At 37.6% G+C, this 18,197-nt stretch overlaps 1 protein-coding gene across 1 annotated transcript in view; it reads right to left on the bottom strand.

Annotated features, from left to right (window-relative positions):
- Window positions 1-18,197, bottom strand: part of LOC107672584 (protein piccolo-like) — a 95,046-nt gene that overhangs the window by 5,692 nt on the left and 71,157 nt on the right. Inside the window, exons 24-39 of the mRNA XM_016465835.1 lie at window positions 17,161-17,358; window positions 15,817-15,843; window positions 13,978-14,063; window positions 13,545-13,620; window positions 13,216-13,341; window positions 11,357-11,465; window positions 10,950-11,017; window positions 10,261-10,472; window positions 10,074-10,124; window positions 9,060-9,190; window positions 8,136-8,162; window positions 7,466-7,559; window positions 6,521-6,592; window positions 5,954-6,233; window positions 3,801-3,995; window positions 1,950-2,055 (exon numbers count right to left, since the gene is read on the bottom strand). Coding sequence (XP_016321321.1) covers window positions 1,950-2,055; window positions 3,801-3,995; window positions 5,954-6,233; window positions 6,521-6,592; window positions 7,466-7,559; window positions 8,136-8,162; window positions 9,060-9,190; window positions 10,074-10,124; window positions 10,261-10,472; window positions 10,950-11,017; window positions 11,357-11,465; window positions 13,216-13,341; window positions 13,545-13,620; window positions 13,978-14,063; window positions 15,817-15,843; window positions 17,161-17,358 — 1,858 coding nt within the window. The remainder of the gene's footprint in view (window positions 1-1,949; window positions 2,056-3,800; window positions 3,996-5,953; window positions 6,234-6,520; window positions 6,593-7,465; window positions 7,560-8,135; window positions 8,163-9,059; window positions 9,191-10,073; window positions 10,125-10,260; window positions 10,473-10,949; window positions 11,018-11,356; window positions 11,466-13,215; window positions 13,342-13,544; window positions 13,621-13,977; window positions 14,064-15,816; window positions 15,844-17,160; window positions 17,359-18,197) is intronic.

The raw sequence follows: 18,197 nt of genomic DNA, 5'->3' as shown, positions 1-18,197 counted from the left end.
CAATAATCAGTGTTGAGTTCTACTGTAAGGTTAACCCTGCCTGCTTTAAATGTTTCAAAATGATTAACAGTAGAAAATATTTTAAATTTAGAAAAGTAATTAAAAAGTAATCCAATGTAATCAGTTACATTACTTTATAAAGTAATTTAAATAGTTACACTACTTATTAATATTTTTGTATATATTTACACAAAATGTAAACATTATGTAAAATTCCTTCATTAAAGAAGATCTGCATATTTATTTATATATTTATTTATTAAGCAGAAGATTACTGCTACCTAGTTGAAAACAAACACTTATAAAATGAACATGACATGACATTACCACTATGACCAGTAGATGGCTGCAGAGGATCACTGATTCATGTATTCACTTGCCGTTTCCACTCCCTTATGTATAGTTAATCAAAGGGTGAGCGATTTATGTAGTTACTTGATAATAATATTTTGAGCTCATTTAAAATTCTAAACAACAACAACAACAACAAAAAAAACTTTGTTTATATTTTGATTATTTATAAACTTTTATTAAAGAAATGTGTAAAATGTTGCTCATCAGAATCATGGGTTCGATCGAAAAATGTAGGCCTGTATGTTAAATGCAGTGCAGTTTTCTCTGGATAAAAGTAGCCTATGTAAACGTAAGAGCCCTTGAGCAGATCAGATAAGACCAAATGAATGAATGAATGAATAGTAGGCTAATAATTATAATAATAATGATGATGATAATAACAAAGAAAAAATTAATGTGTTATTTTCACACATTTCACACGCATTAAGGTTATCAGAATTAAAAGTTAAATCTGTCATTGCAGCTTTTTGAAGTGTGAATTTTGTTTGGAAGGATGAAATGATAGTAGGCTACATTTTCGTCAGTTATTTTATCGGTTATTAAATCAGATACATAGAAGCACAGTAAAATTACATTTATTTGAATGCATTTGTGAGAGCGCGATTACGTGTAAATGAGTCCTGCCTGTCTGTGCAACGTCTCTCTACTAATAGAGCTGTGGATTTTGATTACTTCAAAACACAAAGAAATGTTTGGTATAACTTTTCTGTTTCTAAGCATTTTTATTGACAAATCACAGGGCAGCGTTGACAATATTTTTTGTTTCTGTGTGTGAGTGATCCGTTATGTGTCTGTACATGTGTGCGTGCAGTACAATCCTTGTAGGCAGAACTAGTTTAGAATGGCTATAGTTATGGCATTAATTGTGCTAGTTATTGAGCGGTAGTGGAGCACTCTGAGAGCGAGCGAAAACCAGAATTCTCAGACTTTCAAAAGATCCCCGCTTCAGTTAAAATCACGCTGCTCCGCTCTCAATGCACTTCGATCCCATACGCTGCTTTGGGGTGGCAACTGGGGTGGCAAAGCTCATTTTAAGGGTGGCAGTTGCCACCCCGTGCCACCCTTGTGGACACGCCACTGTCCTTTAGGTCCTTTTTTCAAATTCCAAGTGTGTTTTCATGTGTCTTCACTGAGGAGAGGATTGAGTTTGGCCACACCGCCATAAAGCACAGATCGGTGGAGTGTTGCAGTGATGTTTGTCCTTCTGTAGGTTTCTCCTGTCTCCACATATATAAAATATGTAATTACACATAAATAAAATATGTAATTACTTCATTATTTAAAATAGAGCATTTTTACTAGTGGTCTCAATAATTTTGAACCCTACTGTTTCATTTAAATTAAAAGCAAAAGAGATATACTCAAAATGTAAAAAAAATAAAATAAATTAATTCAAAGATGACTGAAAACAAACAAACAAAAAATGTGCACTATACATTAACAAAACTGTTTAGACTAGTAGAGTTTAGAACTGTCATATGGAAGCACTAACACTCAAATAGCCAAATATCATCCAACATATCAGTCCACTGGATACAATGAAATCCATCTAATACAGATTAATTACAATTACAGGAGGGAACAGACATACTTACAGCTGAGGGACCTGAAATATGGCACTGTCCACAGTGTTAGTGCCCAAACTATCTTCACTGTCCAGAGTGTATGCATCCCCATCGATTATTTTGTGGTTTGTTTTATCTATATAAATACACACATACACAAACAGACAATTAGACATGAGCCATATTAAGCAAGGGTCTCGTTATTTACACTACTAACTTAAACACAATTTATGCAAAAAGAATGGAAATGCACTTTGCACACAAAGTTACATATGGACAGAAAAGATAAGAGAACTAAAAAAAGAGACCACAGTGAAATGAAAGGCAATGCACTCTTTTTTAAAATAACGTTAAACATCGGTTTAAAAACATAACAGACTTTCATGCAAAGTTAATGGCTGCCTTGATTTTAGATTTAAACATTTTCGTGTTTTGCTTCTATGAAGGAGGCGTGGTTTGTGCTCATTTTATTCTTAAATTTAGAGAGAGGGAGGAGTCACATGTCTCTCACCTCCTCTAGCAGAGATCCCTCCATGTTGGTCATCTGACTCGATACTTTGCTCTCATTGGCTGGAAGATGTTGTGTAATCAGTATGGGGCCAGTTCTGCCTTTAGATGGGGCTGTCTCTACACGGACTCATCCAGAGATTGCATAGCCACCCTCGCATGAAACCAGCTCATGATTTTTACACACCACAGTCATGCGGACATAGATATGGGTTTGAATTGGGGATAAGGGCCTGGGATTTTACTTGCAAAGGGGCAATGAGGTAACAGAGGGGTTCATCATGCTCTGGATGTCAGTGTGAAGTGTTTTCCATATACACTCAGGTGTACCATAAATTTAGCCTCCCCATGTTGGCAGGAAAAGTTTGTGCTGTACTTTGAGGGATTTTTTTATGCAACAAATGCCTCCTCTGCTACTACAGAACTTGATATATTACAAAGAAACACTAAGCCTGAATGTCTGGCATGAAATTTTATCTGGGAAATAAAATCTTTAATTGCTGACCCAAGTTTTACGACAGCTGAAGGCAGGTTTGTGATATTCGATTTACGGATGGGAGTTTAACAGACATTGGTTGTTTAAAATATATAGGGTTTTATGGGCTTTATTAAAAATTAAGATCTTTATAATGAGATCATTTCTATTTTGCCACTCAGTATGCAAATATCAATATAAATGCTATGAAGTTTAAAAAGTGCTTTAGGACAATCTAATTTTTCACTTTTTTTAAAGAAATAGTTCACCCAAAAAATACAAAAATTAAGCCATCCAAGATGTAGACGAGTTTGGTTTTTCAGATTTGGAAAAATTTTGCATTACATGACTTGCTCAGTAATGTTTCTTCAGCAGTGAATGGGTGCCGTCAGAATGAGAGTCCAAACACCTGGTAAAAACATCATGGTAATCCACACGACTCCAGCCCATCAATTAATTTGCGAAGCGAAAAGCTGCGTGTTTGGATTCTCATTCTGATGGCACCCATTCACTGCAGAGGATCAATTGGTACACAAGTGATGTGATGTAATTTCTCCAAATCTGTTCTGATAAGGAAACAGACAAACAAAGGTGAGTAAATTTCCCCGAAAAATGTTAGTTTTGTGTGAACTATTGCTTTAATAGTCAATAAGATACTTTCTATTTTGTGGATTATTAAGTTAAATGTTTTAATTTTGTGATTTTAAGTGAAGGCTTCAATTTATTAACAAAATGATGAAAACAAAACCAAAAACAAAACTATGTGTCAGAAAGGTGAGGACGAGAGGGAATGGAAAAGAAATAGCAGAAGAGTGCGAGAACGAGAGGACTGACTGAAAGGAAGAAAGAAAGACAGAGAACAGATAGGCTGTGAGCTCATGTGAAGTAGTAAGTGTTACTTGGCTGGAGTCGGGCCTGTTGCACCGCAGCCTCAGCTGCAGCGATGGCGTTCCCGGCTTCTTCCAGGTGGGCCTGGGTGACGCTGCCTTTGCTCTGGCTGCGTGAGGGGCCGTGGGAGCGCAAGTGACCCTCAGAGGAAGATTTGGAGCTGCCAGGACTACTGTGGGACTTTTCTATTGTAGGGACCTGTGTATCTGTGAACATACAGTCCATGCCCTCCATTAATCCAGCACTAATCCCAAATATTAAACCGTCCATCTCCTGTTCATTATACAAGTCAGTAAGTTTGTTTTTGTTTTTAAAAGAAATTAATACTTGTATTCAGCAAGGATGCATTACATTCAAAAGTGACAGCAAAGATATAATATTACAAAAGATTTCTATTTAAAATAAACAAAGTTCTTTTGAACTTTCTATTTGTCAAAGAATCCTGAGGGAAAAAAAACCATATCATGGTTTCCACAAAGATATTAAGCAGCACAACTTCTCAGGTTACTTATGTAACCATGGTTCCCTGAGTAGGGAACGAGACACTGCGTCCTCTAGGGGTCGCTATGGGGAACGCCTCGTCATGACCCGTGTCTGAAGCATACATTGAAAAAAACACCAACTCGTTGGCCTGCGACAGCCATGACGTCACTACCGGTGCGACTGTAGTATAAATAGGCGCCGGGAGCACACATCATTCACTTCTTCGTCTGAAGCTTGCGTCCGCAGTAGTGTTGCTTTCGTCAACGAAAATTATGACTAAATATCGTCGTCAACGAACCTTTATCACGTGACGAAAACGAGACGAGACGCAACGTAAATGCTGGTCATGTGACGATGACTATAATTAAACGTATAATGCAATATTGTTGACGAATAAAAACGAGACTAAATGTGGTTTACAAAATAAAAACTATGCTAAAATGTCTCTTCATTTTCATTGACCAAAACGAGACGAAACAAAATGTTATAATGTTATTTCGTCTCGTTTAGTCGCGTTATTATTATTGTTTTGCAGTATTTCTGTCTCCTGTGTCTCACTTCAGGGGCTGCATCAGGTCGCACTGCGCAGACGCAGGCGACGTCACTTCCTCAAGTTCCACTCGCGGCATTATTTAGAACAGTGTTTCCCAACCGGTGCCATGTCTGTCAAGAGCAGGGGTGCCGTGTAAAAAATCCCGCCGCCGATGAGCGCGAGAGGGAAAGCCCCTCTTTAAACTCATCGGCCAGGTTCACCTGAGATCCCCACGAGCTCATTCTCCTCCATGCCTCAGCAGCGGCAGGTTCTGAACCGCGGGGAGCAGATGGTTGCCCCTCTTTACTCGAAAAGAGAGACAAACGAGAACGGAGCTTTTTCATTGGAAAAAACTCACAATGCGCGCAGATTGCCCCCTCGAGGACATCGCGTGCGTGCTCTTCGCCCAAACAAACAACACATAGATCGTGTGTGTCATCTGGTGTCAAATAGCGATGACACGGACGCACACACCTTCTAAATGCTCTGCTAGAGCTCGCCATAATGAAAGAGATAGCTCTTACTTTTTCCTTGGAAATGCACGCTTCAAACAGAACAGTCAATGAAGACGAAGAAGAGAATGATGTGTGCTCCCGGCGCCTATTTATACTATAGTCGCACCGGTAGTGACGTCATGGCTGTCGCCGGCCAACGAGTTGGTGTTTTTTCAATGTATGCTTCAGACACGGGTCACGACAAGGCGTTCCCCATAGCGACCCCTAGAGGACGCAGTTCGAAGTTCCCATGAAAGGGAACTGGTTTCAGCATTGATGAGGATCGGCTCGATTTGAACATCTGACCTGATATGAACATCTGAGATCGGCTCGATTTGAGAAAGGGGTAAAGATATTAGTAGATTAACAAAAAAACACTAGGTGGATTTTTATCATTTTAGGGTGGTTGTGTACACATACTGCCAACACACATTTCAGTTCAAACAACTTGTAAAAGTGCAGCATTATATGACCCCTTTAACTGTTTTTGGTCAAATAAATGCAGGCTTGGTCACTGTAAGAGACTGTAAGAAAAAAAAAAGTTTTAAAAAATGTACTGGCTCCAAACCTTTTTTAATGGTATTCTAAAACAATTTGCACTAGTTCCCACCTGTGTGATTCCTGTTTGTATTTTTGTTTAGTATGCATGACCTACCTTTAGCAGGGTCAGGGAAAATTCCGTGACTTCGGCTCTTGATGACAGAGGTTTTAGGGGACTGCTGGTTCCCCGGTTGCCCTCCTTGACCTCCAGAACCTCCTGGCCCTCCAGGGCCCCCCTGACTGCCAGGGCCGCCCTGACCTCCGAGTCCCCCGGAGCCGCCGGGCCCCTGCGGAGGGTGGGTTCTTCCATGGTGAATACTCTCGCTTTGCTCCTTTAGGGGGTGCCAGCGAGGCGTGTTATCCAGCTGAGTCGTGTTTGAGAGATCAATGAGCACCTACAAAAAAAAAAAAAGTATTAATGATGTGTTAGATTTCAATTTACTCATCTGACTTCATAGAAATGTCTGTTTTCTAAACTGTTCTTTGGTGGATAATAATGTAAATAGATACTGACAGAAAAATGACTTAATAACAAATTTCATAGTAAACCCTGGTGCACAAGACAAAATGCTAGCATACTTTATATCACTTCTAAGGAATTTTGCAAATTATGTTTATCTCTGCCAAAAGGTCTTTTATTTTTTTGGTGCACGGAAGGACACTTTTATCTTGTAACACTCACTTCTCCCAGGAAATCATTTGAGGAATATCTGTCATAATCCCACACAGTAACCTCCAGAGTTTTCTTCTTCAGCTGAGGCGAACACACACACATACAGACATTTTCAGTCAGATGCAGGAAAAAGACAATTCATCAAGTATAAACATCTTTTAACATGAAATATGTGACTCAGTAAACAGCATAGCAATGGCAGCAAAACTGGATCAACTTTAAGAGTTTTTAAGCATGGAATGCCAAGTTTGGATGGGAAAAAATGGGACACATAGGGGATGTGAGTGTGATGTAACTTCCCTTGTGTTTTTGACTACTTTAATTACATGGTAAAGATCTGTGCATATTCCTTAGACTAAATAGGCTATAACCTTATAAAGTTAGAGAGGGAAGAAAGATGAATTCTAATAGAGAGTAAAAAGAGAGAAAAATAGAGAGAAAAGCACACACACAGGGAAAGTTCAATTTTTCATATAGATATGATCTTTTAGAAGAGATATGCAGAACTGACTAGTTTTGAAACAATTTGTTCGAACTGAAATTTACGATCTCCAAATAGGAAATAACTATATAAAATCTGAACATTTATAAGTAAATGCATAGGTACAGAACAGCTATAGATCAGCATTTACAGTAATAAATCTAAACATAAAATGAACATATAAAGCATATTTTAATATAATTCAAAACAACCACATTTTCATGAAATAGAAATCTTTTGTAACATTATAAATGTCTTTACTTGAATGTCTTTACTTAAACTTACTGACCCCAAACTTTTGAACAGTAGTATGAATTTAAATATATGTATATAAATATAATACATATATAATAATAACTACCTTCATAAAATATTTTATAAATAAATAAAACATATATTACGTTTATGATATGACAAAAATAAAAAATATATATAATAATAAAAATACATATATAATAATGTGACATACTTACCTGCTCCAGATGGATGTTTTTATAAATGACGGTCTGGTTCCACTCTGGGTTCTGAGTCTTCTGGACATATTTAATTCTTCTCTTGTTCTCAGCACTGCAAGGTTATCATGTTGAGACAGGATACAAGGAGCAATAAAGTTAGATGATGCATTTCAAAGGTTTACGTAGCATATTTTTAGCCACTTGAGGCTAGTGGAGTTGAGATGACCTCACAAAAGGCAACACCGATGCATCTACGGTCCATGCCACCAATGATGATAATGACATTATCGGATCACAGAGTAAAATGTGGAAAAAATCCAACTTCTACATGAATATATGGGCGATCTATGCAAACATACAATAGCACTAGACTCATTACAATGATTACAATGCTTTTTGCAATGCTTCAATTACAATGAGCTGACGTGAATTTGCACAATGGTAGCATTGCACAACTGTACTTAATATTTACTGGCTTTGAGGGAATGGTTTCAAGAATTTATTGACTTCAAATCAAAAAATTCAGAGGTAGAGGTTGCTTTGAGGTAGATCTGAGACACTTCACAGATGACGCAGTAGGCTTCACCACATGAATGACAGCTAGATAATGAAAGAAAGGAAATCCAAACACACACACACACGCACCAATGAAAAAGCAAAATGAAAAGAAAAAGAAACACCACGCTACCTTGCGTTCTGGACAACCATGACTTGGCTGAACCAATCCGGAGATTTGTATGGAATGCAAAGTAAAAGTAGACAGACAAACAGACAACAGTCAGAGAATCCAAGGAAAGGGGAGACAGAAACCCCTCAAAAAAAGTCGAGGTCCGGGTGGGGTCGTGTCTGTCGGGCTTTTAGCGCCAGACAAAAGAATCATTTGTGCAGGTAATAGGAACTAATCTCATAAACACTGCAGATATGGCCATTAGGAGATAGCAGATATAGCATTACACACCCCATACTGGTGGAAGCCATATCGATTGCGCTGTCTCCGCAGTCCGAGACACTGAGCTTAATTACTAGGTAGCATGTTAAGAGAGGAAGGCTAAGCTAATAAAAATTGAATTCTCTAAGGAAGATCTCTTCCACTTTAGTCTTCCAATAAGTCATTTCTGTACTAAAATGGTGAGGAGTTCTACCCAGGAAGGGAGAACTTTTAGCCCACTGGATATGCCAGTTATTACCGGTAACATTTGTTATTCCGCCATCCAGCGATTCAGTTTATTATTAAACATTTTTTACACTTTCATTCCATTGTAATTATTATGGACTAATGTGTAGAGGGTACAACGGAGCTAAAGATGTACTTGATTTTATTTCGTAGAATCTTGATATTGAAGAAAAAAAAGTGACTTTTGGAAGACTTTTTTAAATTAAGTGACTCAAGATTCAAGTAACTAAAAAAGAAAAATCAGACAATAAATTAACCACAATTACAACATTTATATATGTGGACAAGGACACATAAAATAAATATACATACTGTAGAGATTCTCTAAATCTTTCATTCTTCACTCTTACTGTCACTATAACACTTGCACACACACACACACACACACACACACACACACACACACACACACAGAGCCGTGTACACAGGGATACTCACCCTCTCCCTGGCAAGAGATAGACCTTAACGAAAGGGTCTGTGTATCCGTTGTTTTCTCTAGGAGCGAGGTTTCTTGCTTGTAGCACGTGAACAATCAGATTGCCCATATTCCGGTCATAGTTGATTTGAAGCTGAGTGAAAGATATATTATGAGTTGCAATTTAAATTCAATAAAGCAGTCAATACTGGAGTGAGTCAGTAAGGCTGATAGATCATAATTTTCTATTTTTTTCTACATAAAATGCATCTTTGGGGGCAGTCTTGGCCTAATGGTTAGTGAGTCGGACTTGTAACCCAAAGGTCGCGTGTTCGAGTCTCGGTAATGGCGGGGATTATAGGTGGGGGGAGTGAATGACCAGCGCACTCTCTGCCTCTCTTAATACAGCGCTCTCTTCCACCTTCAATACCACGACTGAGGTGAGACCCTTGAGCAAGGCACCGAACCCCAAACTTCACGGTGTGTGTGTGTGTGTGTGTGTGTTTGTTCACTACTCACTGCTGTGTGTGTGCACTTCGATGGGTAAAATGCAGAGCACAAATTCAGAGTATGGGACACCAAACTTGGCCCCGTCACTTTAAATATTATATTTTAATATTTTAAAAAAGAAATTGGTTTTTAGTGCATTTTTCATTTATTTAAATTAATTCATATTCATAAACATAAAAGTAAAAGAATCCGATTTTTCTTTAACTTCTACACTGCACACTTCTGTAACTTTTCATCCTGCACAATTAGTTTTGCCTGGACATTAAAAAATAAATAAGAAAATAAATAAATTAAGAAATAAATAAAATATAAAGAACTGTTCTGTCACAATAGATATTCCAAAGTCACTTACATGATGTTTACATTATGTTTACAAAATTGTGATTTATATAGTTAGCTGCCTTATTCAGATATGTAGAAATGGGAATAATGAACACAGCCAAAACACAATCATATTATTCAAATTAATTTTAGAATATACTAATATGTATAAATTTGTTCATTGTGAAATTGGTGCACATACTCACTTGTATTTCACCAGTGATTGGATGCGGTTGTGGCTTCAGAACCTCTGCTGACTGAAAAACAAAATAATGGAAAATAAATCCCTGTCTGCTTTAAATCTAGTTTGCAGTTCCAAAATTTAGACACATTTGATGTATGCTCTATATACATTATGTGGCATCTTCCTGCACACTTTTACACATACAGTACCTTGCTACTATGACGCTTCTTGTTGACAGAAGGGGACCCGGGTTGCCCAGGGCTGGGGACCCCACTTGAAGCGGCTGATCCGGTGCCAGAGTGCAAGTGTCCCGCTCTCTCCAGAGCAGACAGCACGGAGGCAGGAGTCTGCTGCTGCGATACCTTCTGCAGCTCTGCAGCCAGCTGCTTTGAGTCAACACCTGGAGAACGCTGACGCTCACCTACAACACAAACACACACAACAGCTATAACACAAAACAAACCCTTTTCAACCTACTGATCAATAAAGACACCTTTGCCACGGTCAGGAGTACAAGAATTTTGATGCACACAAACCATCCTAACACACAGATTCATGACCTGGGGTTAAAATCAGAAAGCTGTAGGAAAGGAAGTCACAGCTTCCAGTTAAAATAACAGATTAACTTGTCTTATGTCATGCATGCATGCATGCATATTGGCTGGACTTGGATCTTGTCTTTTTTTTTTAGTCTGCTTAAGCAGCTAAATTTTGATACCATTGAAAAATGTTATTGAAACAAGCTTAGCCAGTTTTTTTTTGTCTTTCCCCATTCAAGTATTTAAGAGTCTGCACATGGCCAAGATGGCTGCAGAGTAGACCGGCTTTACCTAAAGGTACTTTTTTTGTGTGTGTAAAAAGCTTATTAAAGGGATCACAAAATGTTGGAGACACTCACCAGCTCTCAGCTGAGTATGGAGCTCCAGTTGTTGAGGGTGTTCTGTGTTGGAGAGCATGTTTAGGTCTCTAAACAGCAGTCAAGATAACTGTATTAGCATACTGGCTTAAAGACCACAATTTGACCATATTTGACAGTTAAATCGATGTCTCACCATTCAGCATTAAATAAGACAGTCTAGAACCTGAAAAGTTATTTCAAGTCTAATTGTGTGAAATTATATGTTCTTACAAAAATGCACTGAACTACCATGGTACAGTGAGGGTATCTGCTGGTAAACCATGGTCCTTAAATATATACCATATTCATATATTGATAATAACAAATGTTTCTTGAGCACCAAATCAGCATATTATCATGGTGGGCTAGATTAAGTCTCAAACATTGAATACATTATTGAAACATACAGGCGCAAACATATTTCTGCCTCTCCATACTGCTGACCCACAATGCTTTGCACTTCTTCATATGTCTTTCCCAGCAAAGTGATTCCATTCCACTCCAGAACCTGCATTCCTGAGGAACACAACACGTCATCAGAACCAGTGAGTGAAATACATTTATTAGGTTAGAATAATAAAAACAGACACTCACAGACAGTGCACCTTAGCCAAAAGTAAACATTATTTGTCTGCAGATTGTTATGGAAAGTATTAAAAAGAGGTGTTGTTTATAAAAGTCGCCAACTGTATGATTATTTTTAAAAACCTCAAATCTAGAGCCAAAGTTTGGATTCTGTATACTCTATATTGGGGAAACATCAAAAACTATTATGATAGATTCACACACAGATAGAAAGATATACAGGTGCATCTCAATAAATTAGAATGTCGTGACACACACACACACACACACACACACACACACACACACACACACACACTTTTTCAATAGCATGCTTCCCTGAGCACTTCACTCACTACAACGAAACAGTCCTGGAGCTTCAGAGACCGAAAACAAGTGCAGAAAACAGAGAGAGAGAAAAAACAATTTAAAAGCATCACTGCAAACTCAAGCCCACTTCAGGCCAAACCCCGAGCACTTACACAAATGAAAGCGAGTCTTCAGATAGGTCTTTTGCATTCGGAGTGCTTCAGCGGCTGATAACAACAAGACATTATTCAAATGTCTGTTCATCTCTACACAATCAGTCTCTTTAGTTTCCACTCAAAAACCTCTCAAATGTTCAGCAAGTCATCATCTCCATATTACTCTGCAAGATTACCACTAAGCCAAAATCAGTATTTCAGCTTTGAAATTAGTATCTGAATGATTTGTGCATAATTGGGATTGGATTCGGTTCATTTGTTGAAAATACTGTGTGCTATAAAAGGGAGCATCTTCAAAAGGCTTTAATGTTAGAAATGATGTCATATTTCCCATTTTTATTCATTAAATGTTTACCTCATTTACTGTACCAACATATACTGTAGATAATTATGGTCAAAATGATAAAACATGAACCCTTATTTTGCCCATGTGTTACTGATTCACTGGCTAAATATGGAAGATCCCTGTTGTATTCAATACATACATGCATACTTCGTGTTTCTAAGTTGAAGCATTTGCATATGAGTATGCATTGTGCAATTGTGCATTCATTCAACTCTTGGCCCAAATAATAATATCGCTACAGCTATCAGATATTAAATCTGCTCTCTAGCACATTTTCCACTGTGGCAGCAGACATTATACTGTATCAAGAGAAACGCATACTTAAGACTTAAGAACAGATGCTTGTGTAATTTGCCAGCAGATTGTTGCTTGCATATTTCAGGGATGAAACAAAAAAGTAGACAAAAGATTTGGCACTATAAAGGAAACATTTTAATATCAAGAGTCTTAAATCATGAGTTACGAAAGAATAAAAATCAAATAAGCAAAAACATGTTCAGGAAGCTGAGCTTTTCTCACAGGGGCTCATCTAAATTGACAAGAGCATGCTGAGCCAGCATTCGTCAACAAGGAGAGCAATCATACCACAACAATAGCATCCTGGTTAATATGAGAAATGGTCTTTAAAATTAGGTACTTTTCCCTTTGAAAGAATACTGAATGCTTAAAATGAATGAATTTGCTGATGCTTGCTTTTTTTAAAACACTTTATAACGTGACCTTTTAAGAATTGAAAAATGCATGAATGTAAACTTTTTTTTAACCACATTTGCTTATTTATTGCATCTCTTTTGCTTATTTAACCCCTTACTGTCTGTAAGAGAATTTAACTCGCTAATGTTATCAGATTGACTAATTCGAAAGTTCTTACCTTCAACAACTTTTCCCGTATGCTCAGCACAGCCCCCTGCTGAAACATTGGCAATGTAGGCTCCGATCTCTCTGTTGGTCCCTGGAATCTCTTTTCCACCCACAACTCTGATTCCCAGCCCACTCCCTGAATTCAAACGAGTTCAGTTCAGCTGATGAATGACTTGAGTAATTGGATCCTAGTCAGAGCATTTCAGTATCATTTCAAACACGATCGCTTCATCAATATGACTTCCACGAGATCCAGTAATTCCAGTAATTTAATTTGCAGGCCTAATTGGCTACATTTCGCTATATGTATCTTGTGGAGTAATTGCTATGAAAACATACCTGAGACGGTGTGGTCCTTAGGGTCCCGTTGCAGTTTGATGCGAGTGTGTGGGAAGGGGTAATGGCTGCCTTTCATCTTTAACAACGAAAACAATCCAAATGAATGAACAGTAGTTCTAACAGCGCTTTTGCAATAAGTACATGTATGCAGATGTAGTTTGGTGTTCTTTCAAAGATAGGTGCAGTATATTCATGTGTTTGCATGGTGACTGTGGTTTAAGTAGAACATGTTCCTGGAATAACATTCGGTTTGTAGGGTTAACCTTACAGTTTGGGTTGTGGCTAAAACATCCATTGATATTGACCTATAACTCTACTACTCTACTCTACAAGCTATGGTTTTTGATGGGTATGTTATTCCAGGATCAACAAAAGTTTCCAGGCACACATCCTACTTGGCAAAATCACATTCACCCTGTAGGTGCCACTTTACCGGTCTCTCTGCCCCGGCTTCTGGTCCACCACGTCCCTGGCGGGGTTTGTCAAACCAGTCTGTCTCTTCGTGCTGAAGGTGATATGCTAAAAGACAGGAAGAAAGCATCCGCTGTACCATCACAAGTGACAAAACTGGGCCATGTGTCCCACTCCACCACTTTTCTCCCAGACAACCATCCCTTCACCACCCCCAGTTGGGGACACTCCTTTGCTAGAGTGTTTGAACTGACAGCTTGATGGATTTGGGTCAGGGCTTCCAAGAACAAAATCTATGGTTTAAATGGGTTGGACACTAACCTCCATTCCACAAGGCCTCAAATCAAGAGTTTGTTTAGATAAATGCTACATGTACTAAGCACCCTGACCCCAGGGGAAGCAGTGACAGAGGATGGTGAAGGCAGAAAAAGCAAGGATCTGAGACGTGTGTCGAGGCATGCACACATGAACATGCATGCTGTGTCTCTTCCAGACCGGGCTACATGTCATGCGTCGAGAATTTGATAGAGAACTGCTGTGGGACCGAACCACAGCAGAAACACGCACATACACACACCATCATACAACAGTGTGATGATGAGATGCCTTATCAAATGTCTAATGATTAGTACGTTTTCTGTTAGTACACTCTCTAGTAAACTAGTTAGCATATACAAGAAAAACACTACTCAAACAAAACCACATATTTTGTTCTATAAAACCAGACTTTCACGATGCTAAAACAATTCACTTATTTCAAACTGCAATCTGCACGCCAGAACGGTTTCTTAAGTAGTGTTTTCACCTTGTTTTTCAGTCAAAAGATAAATTTAGTTGAGACACAAAATTGTGTAACAAATCCAAAACTAAATCATTTTAAGCACAAATTTCATTAAATTGTGTTCGATTCGTGCTTAAAATAATGGGTATGCTCTTAAAATAAAGGTTCTAAGAAGAGGGGTTTGTAGTGATGCCACAGAAGACCCATTTTTGGTTTCCTAAAGAACCTTTCAGTGAACAGTTCTTAAACACAATTTTTTTTTCTTAGTGTGAAGTACATTTTAATAATCTGAAGGACCTCTTGTACAATGGAAAGATTCCAAGGATGTTAAAGGTTCTTTATGGAACATTCAATGCCAATAAAGAACCTTTATTTTTAAAAGTGTAAGAAAAATTTAAGCAATCAAAGATGTATTTCTAAAATATGCAATTTTGGCTCTCAAGTAAACTAATCTTGTTTTGTCTTAAGAATGTTTAGATATTTTAATTGTAAAAACAACAAAAATACCAATTAAGACAAGGATTTTTGCAGTGTACTTGTTCTCGCCTACAGAGTTGCAATGCTAATATGTTAGATTTGCATCCTTCAAGACTGTACATAGGCCTGCTGCTGTTTTCCAGCTTCTATTTCAAGTAGTCTAGCACTTTCTTCAAATGCATTGGGAATTCCTAGAATAATTCATAACTCAAGCTAGGGCAGACATGTCAGCACATACCTAAAATAGATCAGGCGAGCAATACCTTTTGTTTTGTTTACTCTGTAGTATGCACAACCTGCAGGTGCCTTGATTACAATACTGTGTAAGCGAAGCATTTTTTATTCATGAGGCAGCACTACAGTGCGCCACAAATCTTCTGCTACAGTATGCACACATATGCACTCATGTATGTAGACGTGTATGTGCCCTGGTTGATATGATCAGGCCATGTCAGAGAGACCTCGAGGAAGTGCAGTGATAATGAACACCAGGATGGGTCTGAGGTGCACTACTGAGAAATGCCCGTCACTCAAGACTATGACACGCATGAAAGTAGGTTTATGCTTAATGATATTTTGAGGTTGTTGAACAGCAGTTCTCACCTTTCACATTCCAGCTAGGACCTCCAGCTGTAGTGCAAACATTGTATTTCAGAGAATTCATAGTAAAATTAGCCTTAAAACAGAGCTATGTTTTGCCAATAAAAAAAAAAAACACTGTTATATTTGCAGTGCAAGTGAATGATGTACTTTTGCAAAGATCTAATTCATGCATTTTCTAAAATACATAAAGCACACCATTGTAGTCAGTAATTTAATCTAGAGAGCCTTTTAAATAAATTCTGCATTCTGTAAGGTAGCCCAATAAAAGTAATGATAATTCTATATAATAATATTTATAAGATGTGCAAAAAAGTTTACACAAAGCTATACAGGCAATTATTTGTTTAGCAATATTGGCATTAGTGATCTTAAATAAATGCCCCAGGTTCAAAACGAACTAAGCTCTAGTGACAGTATTTATGGCATATTTGCAGAAACCACATAAAATGTGTGTTAAAGTCAAATGGATGGTTTTAAAACAGCAGTTATTTATTACTTCAGCTTGCTTATACAAACTGAGACTACTGAAAGAACTTTTTGAACCTTGAATGTTTCTTTGACTGTAAACATAAGCAAAGCTAAATAGGTTGCTTCAGAAACACAAATCATTTCTGATATTCTCAAGACAGAGGCTGGGGTCACGTCTGTACAAACCCAGCAGAGCATTTAGTGTTGTAAACCAACATATAGTCACACTTTGCACTGTTTATTTATACCATCTTTACACCTGGCTTATGTTAAACTTCTCAAACAGATTGATGTTCAACACAATATTACACTCTAGAGAGGATTTTAAAATGTTTCTCAATGCTGTTGTCTTAATGGCATTAAGAACGGCATGAAAGCATGAAGATCAAAACTATGTTTTACAATAAATTTGAATGAAGCATTATATTCATTAGACAAATAATTTGTGTAATGATCTCACATAATACCTATAAGACTGGCCTTCAAAACACTTTAATACCTGATTTTAAATACTAATACTTGCGAAATGTTCACTACTTTAAAAATTACAAAATATATGATATAGTTCAAAATGTATAAAACACACAGAAAGAGAATTAATACAATATTCACTGAAAAAAATATTATTCTTCATGTAACATGCAAGATGTTTTTAAATTCCCATGTAGATGAAAATTTAAATTTAAGAGGATGACATCATACGAATGTGACAGACTGCAAAGTGTAAAGCAAAATTCTGAGACAAAAGATGAAAAAAGAAAAGGAAAATGTAACAGCTGAATTGACACAGATTTAAGTAATGCATTCAAAGCCATACAAAAGATGCATATCAACAAAAGCTGGGGTTGAAGATAACAGATCTCATAACAAATTTACCTTCGCTATCTGACATGGCCCCCTGAAGGTCATCCTTTATAAAGGCAATGTCCCGTTTATAGCCACTTGTCCTGGACTCCTCTCTCATGTGCTGTTGGACTTCTGGAAGAGAGTGACTGGAGCCAAACTGGTCCCGTGAGTCTGCTGAGATGGGTGGGAGTGGGCCTGCAGATGCCCTGGCCATGCCCATGGGTTGACCTACAGGGCTCAGTGGACTCTCCTCTTCAGAGTTTTGTGCAACAATGGGAATTCGACCCCTGCTCTGACTAATTGGCAGACTTGTTGGTTTAGCCCTAGATACAAACTGGGAATCCATGCCCTCACCCTAAAAAAAAAAAAAAAAAAAAAAAAAAACGAAATGGCAAGAATTTATTGAGGATGAAATTTGGAAACACCCATTACAGACATTAACATCACATGAAGAAAACTGTTAAACAAGTGAGTTAAAAGTAGTAGATTTGGAGGTAATGGAAAACTAATCTCCAGTGAATGCATGTTATAACCAGATTAACTTCATGAAACTTTGACTAAACTTGTATAAACAGAGTCTCTCATTTAATTTACAACTTTTTATCATCACTTGTCAAAAGCACAGATTTGTCTATTTTATTGTCCACAAGGACAGAAAAGGGGAAAACATAAATCCACAACATTAATTTAGTCCAATCAATGTGATGACTGACATGCTTGCATTTTTGCAATATGAAATATTCTGGATTAATGAAAACAAGACAAACTAAACCAGCTACTCACATGAATATATAATTTGAGAATGTCTTCACAAGAAGACAGAGTTTAATTATGATTTAAATAAATGGCTTAGTATCCCATAGCTGCTGGAAAGATAGTGAAAGATACTGACAGCTTGTAGATGAATTTATATTCTATAGCCACTAAATGATTCTGACAATATTACAGGATGTTGTAACTTCATAGATTGAAGGCAGAACAGTCTCCTCGTCAGCTGCAGGGCTGTGATAAATAGCACAGGCACTGAGTGTATAATGAATTAAAGTAGCTGAATGAATAGTTATGAA

This window comes from Sinocyclocheilus anshuiensis, unplaced genomic scaffold (genome assembly GCF_001515605.1).
Source record: "Sinocyclocheilus anshuiensis isolate Anshui unplaced genomic scaffold, SAMN03320099.WGS_v1.1 scaffold28, whole genome shotgun sequence".
NCBI classification, from domain to species: Eukaryota; Metazoa; Chordata; class Actinopteri; order Cypriniformes; family Cyprinidae; genus Sinocyclocheilus; species Sinocyclocheilus anshuiensis.
Note: the sequence above shows the minus strand (reverse complement) of the source record. Positions and strands in the feature narration are given on the sequence as shown.